This window comes from Medicago sativa, chromosome 3 (assembly GCF_051527215.1).
Source record: "Medicago sativa cultivar Bolivia chromosome 3, Bolivia_mono, whole genome shotgun sequence".
NCBI lineage: Eukaryota > Viridiplantae > Streptophyta > Magnoliopsida > Fabales > Fabaceae > Medicago > Medicago sativa.
In genome coordinates this window covers 20,368,555-20,381,759 of record NC_140751.1, presented here as the reverse complement: position 1 = coordinate 20,381,759, position 13,205 = coordinate 20,368,555, and the positions used below count along the sequence as shown (strand labels likewise).

The window sequence follows — 13,205 nt, the reverse complement described above, 5'->3', positions numbered from 1 at the left end:
TGGAAAATCTAAACATGTATATCATGCATTGAGCATTGGCTAACAGCATTTAAGTAAACATTCTTAACCCTTGCAAAAGGCAGTAAATAAAGTTAAGAAACATAAAATAATTCATAAAATCAACTTGGTGTATGTTTGGGAAAATGGCTAATCACAGTGATGCCGCTCGTCGAAGCAAAAGCTGCAATTTTAAGCTTCTAAAAACAAGGTTAAATTTCACTGCGATGCGGGAAAATGGCATTGAACGCACATCCAAACATACTATTAAAACCGTGTGATACATCGGTAATGTATTATTGAAGCACACTGAAACATACAAACGCAGTGGAAGGGCATCTGCACAACTAAAATTACACCCCCAATAATGGAAGAAGAATAAATCTGATCTACTACAGAGAAAAATGAACGACATCTATCTATCGTAAGAGAAATCATTCCCTAATAACACGCGGATGAATTTCACATTTATGTTTCCCAAATCCATCTGCTTCCTCACTTCTATGATTCAAAAAATAGGAAAACAAAAAAGGGAAAAAGTTACCCCAATGAATTTATAAGGTCTTGAAAATTGAAAACTAGCCAATCAGCTTTTGCAGCAACAGCTTCTCGAAGTTGAACACCAGCATAGCAAATGAACATGTCGGCACCACCTGGTCTACGAGCCTAAATGTGCAGAAAAAAGCATACAAATTATCACATATGTTTATGTTATTCAAGAAAACCTAAGAGGCTAAGAATGACACAGCAAATTAGGCTAAAATATCAATAAAAACAGAAAGTTCATTCATCTATCAACAATTTAAGATCACTGTCGGTCTTTTTGAGTCTAATCAAAAAGTTGTTTGGTTAGTTGGAGAATGCACAAATATGAAAACAGGTTATCATATATCATAGATGAAACTGCACTTATCTCTCCTAAGATAAGTCAAAATGACATACGACCAAGGTTGTCAAAATCGAGATCTTGCATCAAACCGAAAGGGGATAGCAAGATCATAAAACATAAGATTGCAACCAAGATCGAAGCATTCTACTCAATTAATTTTCTAGGATCGAAATTAGTTAGCAAGATCGTAAAACATAAATCGCAACCGAGATAATAGGATCCTACTACAAAAACAAAAATAATACTTAATATATATTATATAGTGCATAAACTACTCAAAGTTTCAAATCTTAAACAAACATAAAACAACCAAGTCTCAGACATAAAAGGCAAGTCTCACATCTTAACATGAATGGCGCAAAGTCTCAAATGTTAAAACATAAAACAACCTAGTAACAAAGCTTAAACATGAAAGACTCAAAGCTAGGATGGTTAGAATCGTATGGAATCGCCAGATTTCATGCCGATTTCACGTATTCATGCAATTTTGCAGGGATTTTACTCAACTCACTGTTCTATTCACGATCTGGATCAGTAGGCATGAGTGAAATTGCAAAATCATGAATTTTCACGAGTCTGTTCGGGATTCTGACAACAATGCATACGACGCCTCTATTTTGTCAAAGACACCTCCCCTGAATTACACTTGAATACTTTTAATTTCGAAAAAATAGATGGGGTGACATTTAAATGCACTTAAGCAAAAGTGAGAGCAACTTTTCTACCAAATAAGGGTGATCGGTATTTGTTTTGAAATTAGAAAGGAAGTTCACATCATTTAAACATATATCAGAAAAGATGAGTGTAAATTCCTGTACAAGTATGGACTTTGGACCATGACTCGGCTCTTCATACACGTGTTAGAAGGTCCGAAACTGAACCACCTGACCCGCATCCGAGCATAACGTGCTCGCTACCAAGTCCCAGCAGCCTTCCTAGTCATAAACAGCTCTTGTACGAGTCATCGCTGTCTCAGCCAGAGCAATCAAGACTCAAATATTGCGGGATCAACCGTGTGGGCTAATACCTGAGCATGAGATACGGCCCACTTTCCTAAACCTAATGGAGCTAACCAGGCCTATATGACTATATAGGAGGTGACTCCGATATAACCTCTAATCCACTATCCACCTCTCTGCACTTGAGAGCGGGTAGACCTAGAAAACTACCCCTGCAACTTCTAGCAGGAACACTTCCTCTACAATATTAGTAATAGTAGGTGCTTCAGTAAGCCTTGGAGTTTAATTTTCAAAACACGTGAGTGAAAATGAGATGTTTCATAAAATCACCTCAAGATATCCGAGATATTTTCTTACCTCAAAATCAGTTGCGCCATCTCCGACCATAGTTAATGCTTTGTACCCATGATCCTGGAATTTTTAACGGTCAGCTTTAAAGCAATGTAGTAATTAGATTAAAAAACTTAAACAAGTTCATGACTAACCTTCTTGATTTGTTCGACTGCAGTGGCTTTTCCTCCGCTCCTTGAAGTATGCTCATTTTCGTCAAATCCCAGAAACTGTCCAGAGCTTCCAAAAAGTAGTTGATTGGCAAAAATGTTCTCTTGTGGAATCCCGAGTATTGACGCGACAGGCTTAATAAGAAGTGAGGTAGAAATTAGAAAGAAAAAGAAGTATCTAATTCATCATACTGTATGAATAAAGCTAGCATGCTTATCAAATTCCAAAAAACTTTACCTAAAATTCTTAATGTCGTAGCAATGCAAACTTGTGAAAAGTGTTTGAAAGGAAAAATAAACATCGAAAGATATAGACACGGGCTCCTAACTTATGTTCATTGTTTCACAAATTAATTTGAAACTTGCATGGTGGCAAAAGAGAGGAATGATAGAGATCTTGTTTGAAAGTTCAACATAGATTGCCACCTTCTAGGTAAGCAATGTACAATCTTATGTTCATCAAGTCACTCAGATTGATTCCACATTCTACATAGGAATGGAGATTTAATTTTCTTTTGCAAGAAGTGTGTTGAAAACAGTGTTATCAAATGCAGATCGCGGAAAATGATGGTTTGTTCAAATTCTGCTACACTAAAGTGCTATAGCGTACCAATAGCCTCTATTAGATAACACAATGTGAATGTCCTAAATAGCGTATTGTGGAACAATAGTGATTTGTTCCAATTTTGTGCGCTATAGCTGCAATTTGACAACATTGATTGAAAGTAACACTATTCTAATCAATAATATTGCAACCTGTGTACTTGTTTTGTTGAAAGGTTCTATATATGCCAGGACATCATATACTGGTTTTCAAATATTTTTAGTAGTACTGGACCATGATTTAAAGAAAATTTATCTAAATCACAATATGTTATCACTACTAAAAGCAATAAAATTAGCAAAAGAAATCAAGAGATGAAAAACGTGAAATTTCTCTCTAAATTCGTCACTAAATTTAGCAACAAGGAAATTAGAGAGGAAATTCATTTTTTCCGTGACTAATTTTTTGTATAAGTAACTACTGAAATACTCTTCTTAGTCTAAAATAAATCCAAAAAATTAATCATTACAACTATTATCCATACATTGATCATTTGACGAAAGCCCCCTGAGATCAGATATACATGCTTGCCATTAGCCTTTAGTTTCTGGATTAACTCTTCAATGCCAGGGGATAGCCTGCATATTAAGGAGAATCATAAGCATTGTTCCAAATATGTCTGAATTGACCAGTTCAGGATACAATTGGAGAAACAATGATGAGAAAGCAGAGAAAATAAAGTAGGCAGTTAGGCTTTGGTGATACATATATCAACCTTTTGTCTCGTCAGAGTTTTGGCTTGGTCTAACAAAAAATTAACCTGGTTCAATAAAGCTACTGTTAGAGTAGAATCTAGGGCAAAATCAAATTCTTGCAAGTCTATAGTACTAATAGGCTGCCTTACAAGTTAGATTGCATTTACAAGGGACTAATTCCGCAACTCAAACCTATGTGACCTCTTAGTCACGCAGTAGCAACTCAACCGTTGAATCAAGACACCCATTTAAAGTTTTGGCTGGTTTTGAGAACGAATAAGTCAATAAATCTAAAATGTCATTAGAAGTGTAAGGTATCATTTCTCTCAGTGTTGACAATCGTGGATTGCAGGAAATAGCAGTTTGTTCAAATTCCACTATTCTGCAGTCTTATTGTGCTGTTATAGCCACTATTTGACAATACTTTGTACCAAGTAGCATATCATGTAACATAGCAATTGTTTGAATTCCACTGCGCTTGAGCGCTATAGTTTTAACATAGAACCACTATGACGAAACACTAATTTCTCCACACTAGTATCAACTTACCAATTATAGTTTTATATATTTCCACAGATAAATTCTCTTTTTTCATAAAATAAGATATAACTTAAACATGGAGTGTGATTTATAGCTCTCGACACAATGCAGCATTTCTTCTTAGGAGTCCAAACCAAATATATCTTAAACCAAGTATCAAGTGATCAAATAAGCATTAGGAAGGGGAAAAACATATGTGATTTCTAGTTGAAGGCATAAGGGTTGTAGGTTACGTTTGGAGAGACCGGGAGAGTGACTGAACTCTTTTGATAATATAATTCTAACCATCCACTTTATCTGGATTCATTGCATCAGACATTGATGAGTACATCATACAGGCATGGAAAACTCGGTTTGGTAGTTAAGTGTAAGACTACCTACAAATCTACAACACTGCTCTCGATCATAGTTCGCAGAAAATAGTTGTTTGTTGAAATCCACTACACTAAAGTTCTATTCTATTTAACACTTTGTACTAAATCACGTATGTCATAACAATGGCGTTTATAAAATTCTACAATGCTATAACACTATTGTGCCGCTATATCAACTATTTGACAATACTGCTATAGTAGAGATACAAGATTCCTACCCTTTTTGCAACAGCAAGAGCTTTGTAGTACTAAGTTGCCCTTTCTTTTACACATAGCGTTACTTCATACAAATGTTAAAATAAAACCTTTCAGCTCTGCCAAGTTAAAAGCCTAAGGCAAGAGCAATGGGGAAGTAGGAACTGCCTGATCAACTTAATGTGATTACTAGCCAAATCGAAAGCGAAATACTCCTAAATGATGAAGCTACATTGATTATCATCAATATGTGAAAGATGCTCGAGACAAAAATCACTGAAAACACTCAACAAAATCAGCTGGTCTCAATCATACCTTGGCGGCCTTTGCTGAAGAAAATTCTCAAGTTGAGACAAAGAGGGATTGAACAAAGATAACCTAGCAGCCAAGGCTTCCTCAAAAGGAACAGAACCACCCATTGCTCTGTGAAAATTCAACACTTAAATCAAATATAACAAAAAAGATACCAAAGATATTCAAAAACATAAACCCTCTTTCAAAAAAAAAAAATCCATTTGAATAATCTAACCTTGCAGTCCATTCTGCAACAGCTTTTCCTGCCCCACAAAATTCAGCAAGCTCGTCAATTCCTTCATCCAGGCACACAGTGCTATCCACATCAAAGCACACTGCATCACCATTCTTCCATAGCTCCAGAATATCTAACCAGCACCAAAACAAAACACAACACCATCATTCAACCTTAACATGGAAGTCAATAACATTGAGAATTTACACTAACAGTAACACATAAAAATTACATAAAATGCTAAAATAGATTGCTAATTAACAGTGTTTTTTTTTTTGTTGTTGCAATTAACAGTGTGCTTTAACATTAGTGAATATTTAAAACACACTATTTTAAAATAATTAATAACTATGTACAAACAGCATGAATTACAAACATTCAATCATATTTCTCTATTTTGTCAGACTTTCAAAAACACCCACCATGGTGAAAAATGAAAATCAATAAATCAAAACAATAAAATATAACTAGAATACATCAATGAAGCACGATTACTCCTCGAATTACAAGTGTCCCGGTGTCGAACACGCGTGAGTGCCCCGACACCGACACGACACTGACACATATGATTACACTGAATTATGAATTATGTGATTTTCTCAAATTATTAGCAGTGTCGGTGTCTATATCCGTGCTTCAAAGTTAGCAGCTACTAAATATAAGTAGATCAAAACAATGAAATATAACTATGAACCAAATTTGACAAATCGAAAGATACAAAAATCTAAGAATTATGTAAACCTTTAGAAGGAACCATGTTCTCAAAATGACCAACTTGTGAATTTCCAACAGTAGCAGCAGCCATAATCAAAGGAGAAAACTTCTTCATCTTCTTATTCACCACTCCAATTTGAAATCCAAACGTACCCTTTTTGAGATTTGGTGTTGATTCAAACGGAAAACAAGATCGCTGCTTTGTAAAGCCATTGACACGAACTGGGTTGATCCCATAACTGATCAAAGCTTCCATGTACAGTGAGAAGACAAAAAATGTTGGATCTGAGGAATGTGAATGTTGTTGTGTTATAGTTGTGGAAGTTAAGAAATGAAGAAAAGAAAAAGAAACGTTGTTGTTGGTTGGTTGGTTAAGGTGCGAGATAGTTCAATGTTTCATGGTGCGAGATAGTTCAATGTTTCACTTGTTTTTTTTTTTTTTTTTTGGTATTTTTTGGGTGGTGATCTGGGTTCGAACCCAGACCTTGCATATATTAGCATGAATATTTCACTATTTTTTTTTTGTCAAAAATATTTCACTCATTTTAATTTTTTAATCGTGCGATTTAAACCTATGTATTTTTTACTCTTTTTTCAAATATACCTTTATTAATACAATTAATTATATTGAAATATGAAAAATCAAAATCGAATGTACTTAGATACAAAGGGTAATTTAATAATAGTTATATAATTTTTAGAAAAATTTACTACTCAAACCGTTTTTTAATACCCGTAATTATTGTTAGATATTCTTATATGGACGAATGAAGTATTATTTATCTAAATTTTATAATTGTATGTTATTAACTTGGAAACTTAGATGTTTGTGAGTTTGTTTGTAAATTCATTCTTTTTTTCATTTTTACCAATATTAAATTTGTGGTTGTATTCGATATACTCAATTAATTTGAGTGAATGAATTTCGTTTTTGATTATTTTTTATGTAGAAAATTTAAGGTTGGGGATAAGGCTAATTTGGGTTTTTAAATTCTAATAGATTCAAAATAAAATTTTAAATCGATATAAAAAAATCAAAAACCACATAACACCAAATTTTATTTGATATGTTTGAATTTTCTTTTTTCAAAACTACTCGGATAGAATTTTTAATTGATTTTTCAAAATCAAACTGAATCCAATTGCGTACATACATTTTAATACTTTTTTTAATCAAAAAATTAAGCTTACTTACGAATTTTTTTTTTTTTTGCTATTAACATGGATGTTGTGAGTTTGTTCACAAAATCATCTTTTTTGTTTTTAGCGATTTTGAATTTATATTTATCGATGTACTCTATCAATTTGAATCAATTTGAATGAATGAATCAATATCACTTGATTTTGTCAAAAGAAAATACTTTTTGGAAGCGATTTTCATTAGTATGGTATATTATAGTAATCTACTAATCATTGGTCTTTAACTTTTAATATTAGCTTTCCTCAAATAAAACTTTTAATACTGATTATTATTTTTAATATATCTTTTACTATTTCATTTTTTTTTTGGTAGAATTATTTCATTTCAAACATAATTATCATTATAATGTTGTAATATTAACTTTTTATATATTATATTTTATAGTTTGCATAAAACCTATTGTTTTGTCATGTCTTTATAATATTATATAAAAAATAATTATAGTTTGTAATTCGGTATCCAAAACTCAATCCAAATTAAAGTGCATATCTTAATTTCTTAATTAGTCATTCAAAGCCAGATTGAATCACTTATAATTTTATATTTGGATCAGATGAGTTTTTGACTCAAAATCAATCCAAACCACTACAAACACCCCAGTAATCGAGTTTATGTAGAGAAAATATTAAGATGCAAAAAACATAACTAAATTTACATTTAATATTCTTCAAGAAACTTGTTTATGAACACTTGTTTTTTCCGATCAATTAAAAGAACTATGAGTGGCAACGTGACTTAAAAATAATTATTTTCTTTCATCAACAGCTAATAACCACCCTTTAAAAAAGGGAGGAAAATATAATAATAAAAATTAATTACTAATTTTATCTCTTGTTTTCTAAGAGTTCATAGTTTTCAACAATGAGAGCTCGAGTTTCTTTATTTACATCTTGTAGGGAGGTCCTACACATTTGTCCTTTACAATGAAGGTGAGGATGGCAGATGTGTATAGACCAGTGAAGGGGATAACAAATAAAGAAGCTTCATTGAGGCTCTTTTTGGTCAAGTTTTCCATGCCCTAGATATGGAGGTGGTGCGCTCAAGAATAGTCCTTAGACTTTCGATAATCATGTGTTGGTCGTGGATTGAGGGAAGATAGGAGTTGTTATATAAGTCATGCCATAAATAAGGTGTGGCACAATGAATTTAGGTATATTTTCTCATTGCGTCAAGCACCTCAAAGATCATTGAAATCTCACTGATTGGAGCGGTGAGGTGTCTTTACAATACACCCTCCTCTCTGACGAAGGATTCTCATCAACTGCAATGAACAAGCTTTAGCCACCATGAACCATCACAAAAATCGTATATCGCCATCTCCGACCGAAGTCATAGTTCTATGATCTAAACTATAATGATTCTAACTAATCTCTACTAAAGTAACTAGGCTAAAATTTTTAGTCCTTGCAAATATGCCTCGTTTTGGTTTTAGTCCCTGTAAAAAAATTTGTAGTTTTTAGTCCCTGCAAAATATTTTGTTGTTTAAAATACTCCCTGGATGGACTATTTTCAATAACAAAATAATTTTTTTTTGAGAGAAATAACGAAATATTTTGCAGGGATCTTTTTAAAAAACAAAATATTTTGCAGGGACTAAAAACTATAAAATGGGTTCAGTCATCGTGTGCCACATATGCAAATAATCACAAAAGTGGGGTCAGGGACTATTTTCAAAAACAAAATATTTTGCAGGGACTAAAAACTACAAAAAAAAAATTACAGGTACTAAAACTAAAACGAGACATATTTGCAGGGACTAAAACCATATTTTAGACAAGTAACTATTACTATCGCATCATCTTACCTACGCATTCATTAGCAACTTCTCTTTAACATCACATTAAATACTTGCTCTAAATAAGAAATCTCATAATTACTCTTTCTATCACTTACCATTAATCGCATCACACATTTATGTCACATCATATGTGTTTTGTCTAATAATTCTTCTTTAGTCACACTCGACATTCACTCTCATTAGACCATATACAATGGGAAAAATAATTCAATACCCTTCAACACCCACTTTTTCAATTCACAACACTCCACATTATTTTCTCTCTCTTAATTCAACACCCATTCAATTTTTACCACTCCAATGGTAAACATTCAACACCCTACCCCACCACTTTTTATTTCTTATTCTTATTTAATTTTTGTTTTTATAATTACATAAAATTATAATTATCGATTTAAATTAAATTAAAATAATACAATTAATTTTTTTTAAAAACAATATTTATTGAAATATTTTTTTTCTTAACTTAAAATGCAATACAACAAACTAAGCACGCGACACACAAATAGCTTAAAATGCAAGACAACAAACAAGCACACAAAACACAACTAATTTATTTAGTCTGATACAAATCATCTTCAATCACGAAACATTCCAAACTTTGTCCATATGTGCTTCACGAGATCTGCTTGCAATTCGTGATGAACATTTGGATCACGCAACTCGGATCTAGCACGCACATGATTTGCAAAGGTGGGTAACACCTCGGTCGAGTATGGTTGCGGTGTACTAGATTGACTTCCCTCAGATTGCTCAAAATCGGTCCAACGTTGAGCATATGTATCTCTTTCATCTTCAACAATCATATTATGTAATATGATGCATGTCCTCATGATGATACCCAAATCGGCTATGTCCCACAAGCGAGCTGGTTCACGGATGATTTTAAATCGAGCTTGAAGCACTCCAAAAGCACGTTCGATGTCCTTTCGACAGCTCTCCTGTTGTTTTGCAAATAACTTATCGGGTTCACTTTGAGGAAGTCTAATTGATTTGAAGAAAGTTGGATAAGAAGGGTAGATACCATCAGCTAGATAGTATGTCATATTATAGGGACGTTGATTCACAAAGAAATTCACCCTTGGAGTCTTTCCCTATTCCACATCATCAAACACAGGTGATCGGTCTAGAACGTTGATATCGTTCAACGTTCCTGGACATCCAAAAAAGGCATGCCAGATCCATAGATCATGAGATGCAACTGCTTCAAGAATAACTGTGGTGGTTCCCTTATCCCCCCTAGTAAATTGACCTTCCCATGCTTTAGGACAATTTTTCCACTCCCAGTGCATGCAGTCAATACTCCCGATCATCCCTGGGAACCCCCGCATTTCACTAACATGGAGTATTCTTTGAAGGTCATCTTGGGTTGGTGCTCTCAAGTACACATCCTCATACAATCGTATGATTCCTTTACAGAATCTACGTAAGCACTTCAATGCTGTAGTACCTCCTATTTTGATGTATTCATCGACCGCATCTGCTGCCACACCATATGCTAACATTCGCATTGTTGTGGTACATTTTGCTAAGGGTGATATACCTTCTTTGTTGGTGGCATCAACTCGCTGGGTGAAGTAGTTATCACTACTTGAAAGGTCTCCAACGATTCGAAGGAAAACATGTTTTTGCATCCGAAACCGACGACGAAACATTGCATCGTCATATGTAGGCTCATTAGCAAAGTAGTCGTCAATGAGTCTTTGGTTAGCTGCTGCATGATCTCTATTTAAATATTTTCTTCTACCAGATCCACTACCTGATCCACTACCTTCCTCTAGTTTTTTTCGACGCTGAATAAATCGGTTGACCATATAAGTGTCTTCAGCATCACGTTTTTGGAAGTAGGCTTTCATATCAAAACCAAAAGGATCCATTGATAGTGTTTGGAAGTAGATATGAATGTAATTTGAGAAAGGAAATAGTTTAAACAATATTCAAGTGGCAAATAGGTTTGGAAGTAGATATGAATGTTATTCAAGTCCCTATATATAAGAAAATAGTTGAAGCAATACCAGTGAGGAATACCATGGGCTATGAATACCAGTGAGGAATACCATGGGCTATGAAAGCATAGTAAAGTCACGGGACAAATTATTTAAAGCATAGTAAAAGCATAGTAAAGCATAGTAAAGTCACGAGACAAATTATTTAAAGCATAGTAAAAGCATAGTAAAGCATAGTAAAGTCACGAGACAAATTATTTAAAGCAACACTGACAATTATTTAAAGCAACATTGAGGACTAAACAACACTGACAATTATTTAAAGCAACATTGAAGACTAGACAACACTGACAATTATTTAAAGTAAACATTGGGGACTAGACAACACTGACAATTTTGACCGAATACAAACAAATATTAGTGAAATTAATTTCCAAACAGCTCACGCTCCAAGTTTTCCAACATTTTTTTTTCCTGTCATCGAGATGCTCTTGAGAACTTAACTTCATGTACAAGTCCATTTTCTTCAATCTGTTTTTCTCTTGTTGCACTGCGGTGTACTTTTCCATTTTTTCGGTGTACTCTTTAAATTGTTCCATCTCTTGCACCTTCATTTCTTTGAATTGAACCCACTCGTTTTCCACCTCCTTCAAGCCAGCGTCATTGCTTTTCTTTTTTCCTTTTTTTTTAGCTGCCTCCCTTCCCATTGGACGAGCACTAGATCCTACAGAGTCCTCGTGAGATCTCTTAGATCCACTACTACCTGAGCCAACATTTCCTCCCACTTGACTGCCTCCTACTTGACTGCCATAACGTGGTTGATCACGAAGAGCGCGCCATTCTTCCTTTAAAGTAAATTTACCATTCTTCCCACATGCATATATTTCCTGGGCTTTTGCCAAAACATCATCTTCCGACCAACCGCTTGCTTGCTGACGCTTAGCGGTATCATAAGCACCAACCCATTTATTTATTAATTTGCTCATATAATTAAAACGGTTTCGGCATGCAATGACATCGCGTGGAGAATCGAATGAGCAATGCTCATTACAATACTCAGTAATTTTACCCCAATATGCTTCACTTGTCTGGTTTCTCCCGACAACACTGGATGTTCCATATTTTATCCACCCACTAATTAACACCAAATTTTGTTCAGTGTTCCATGATGGTTGGGGGTTTTTTTTGCTCTTAGGAGTTGTATCCTCTTGAGTGACTTCATTGTCTCTTGTCATTTCTCCAACACTCTGAAAATTTTCATTCATCATCGGCATATAACCATTAAATGGGGGTGTTTGAGATGGATATCCCATCATAGATCTAGAATATGGATGAAAGTTGTTTGGAACAGAGGATGGATGATTGAAATTTGAGGCAAAACCAAAATTAGGCATGTTTTGAGGATTTTGGTTGAGAAATTGATTTGGGTTTTGAGGATATTGGTTGGGAAATTGATTTGGGTTTTGAGGATGTTGGTTGAGAAATTGATTTGGGTGTTGATAATTGTTGGGATTTTGGTAGCTAAATGGGTAATCAGAAGAATTTTGGGTGTTGAATTGATTGTTATTGAGATCCATTTCACTAATCAAAGACTAAAACTTTAAAAGAAAGACTAATAATGAGATTAAGAGAGTGAAAAACTTGATTTTTTTTCTGTGTCCAAATGAAATGATCCAAGTCTCTATTTATAGAGAAAAAAAATCACGAATTTTGGTAAAAAAAAAAATAAAATATTTGCAATGAAATAATTGAGTCCAAATTATTAAGAAGATAAAAATCCAAGCAGCCAATCGTAGCAAGCCACGTGGCAATTTCTTTATCCCTTTCCTTTCTCTCACCGCGTGAATTGTTCCCCACTTGCTCTTGTCGGCGCGTGATGTACACGCGCCATTTTCGGCCATTCCCGCAGTTCGCACAGGATTTCAACTTGTTTAATTTTTTCATCCTCTCTTTCCTCTGCATGATATTCAACAAGGCACTGCAATGGCTTCAACCTATTGAATTTGGGATTCAATAGGCCATTGTAAGTGGTCTTATATGAAAACAGAATACTACCATTATTACTTTACTACTCATAGCTAATTTTCTTCCAAATTTTTTCCTTTACTATTTTAGGGTTATTTTTGTCAAACCCACTTTACTAAAACCCACTTTCTTACCTTTCTTTATTTAATAATAAACTTTTCTCTCTCAACTTTCTTTATTTATAATAATAATTTTTTCTCTCTCACCTTTATTTATTTAATAATAAACTTTTCTTTCAC

At 34.0% G+C, this 13,205-nt stretch overlaps 3 protein-coding genes across 3 annotated transcripts; all 3 read right to left on the bottom strand.

Moving 5' to 3' along the window:
• Positions 1 to 214: 214 nt before the first annotated feature.
• On the bottom strand, positions 215 to 6,374 carry PSP (3-phosphoserine phosphatase). Its single transcript, XM_085751205.1, has 7 exons — positions 6,024 to 6,374; positions 5,283 to 5,415; positions 5,069 to 5,176; positions 3,434 to 3,527; positions 2,331 to 2,480; positions 2,203 to 2,256; positions 215 to 663 (listed from the first exon to the last, which is right to left on the bottom strand). Exons 1-7 carry the CDS (start codon positions 6,250 to 6,252, stop codon positions 538 to 540), a joined length of 894 nt encoding a protein of 297 aa, XP_085607331.1. The 5' UTR covers positions 6,253 to 6,374; the 3' UTR covers positions 215 to 537.
• A 3,715-nt stretch (positions 6,375 to 10,089) lies between these two features.
• On the bottom strand, positions 10,090 to 11,023 carry LOC146936269 (uncharacterized). Its single transcript, XM_085757689.1, has one exon. It carries the CDS (start codon positions 10,870 to 10,872, stop codon positions 10,090 to 10,092), a length of 783 nt encoding a protein of 260 aa, XP_085613815.1. The 5' UTR covers positions 10,873 to 11,023.
• Positions 11,024 to 11,146: 123 nt separating this feature from the next.
• Positions 11,147 to 12,254, bottom strand: LOC146936268 (glutathione S-transferase T2-like). The gene is made up of 2 exons (XM_085749183.1): positions 11,455 to 12,254; positions 11,147 to 11,210 (listed from the first exon to the last, which is right to left on the bottom strand). The coding sequence occupies exons 1-2, from the start codon at positions 12,252 to 12,254 to the stop codon at positions 11,147 to 11,149; spliced, it is 864 nt and encodes a 287-aa protein (XP_085605309.1).
• Between the last annotated feature and the right edge of the window lie 951 nt (positions 12,255 to 13,205).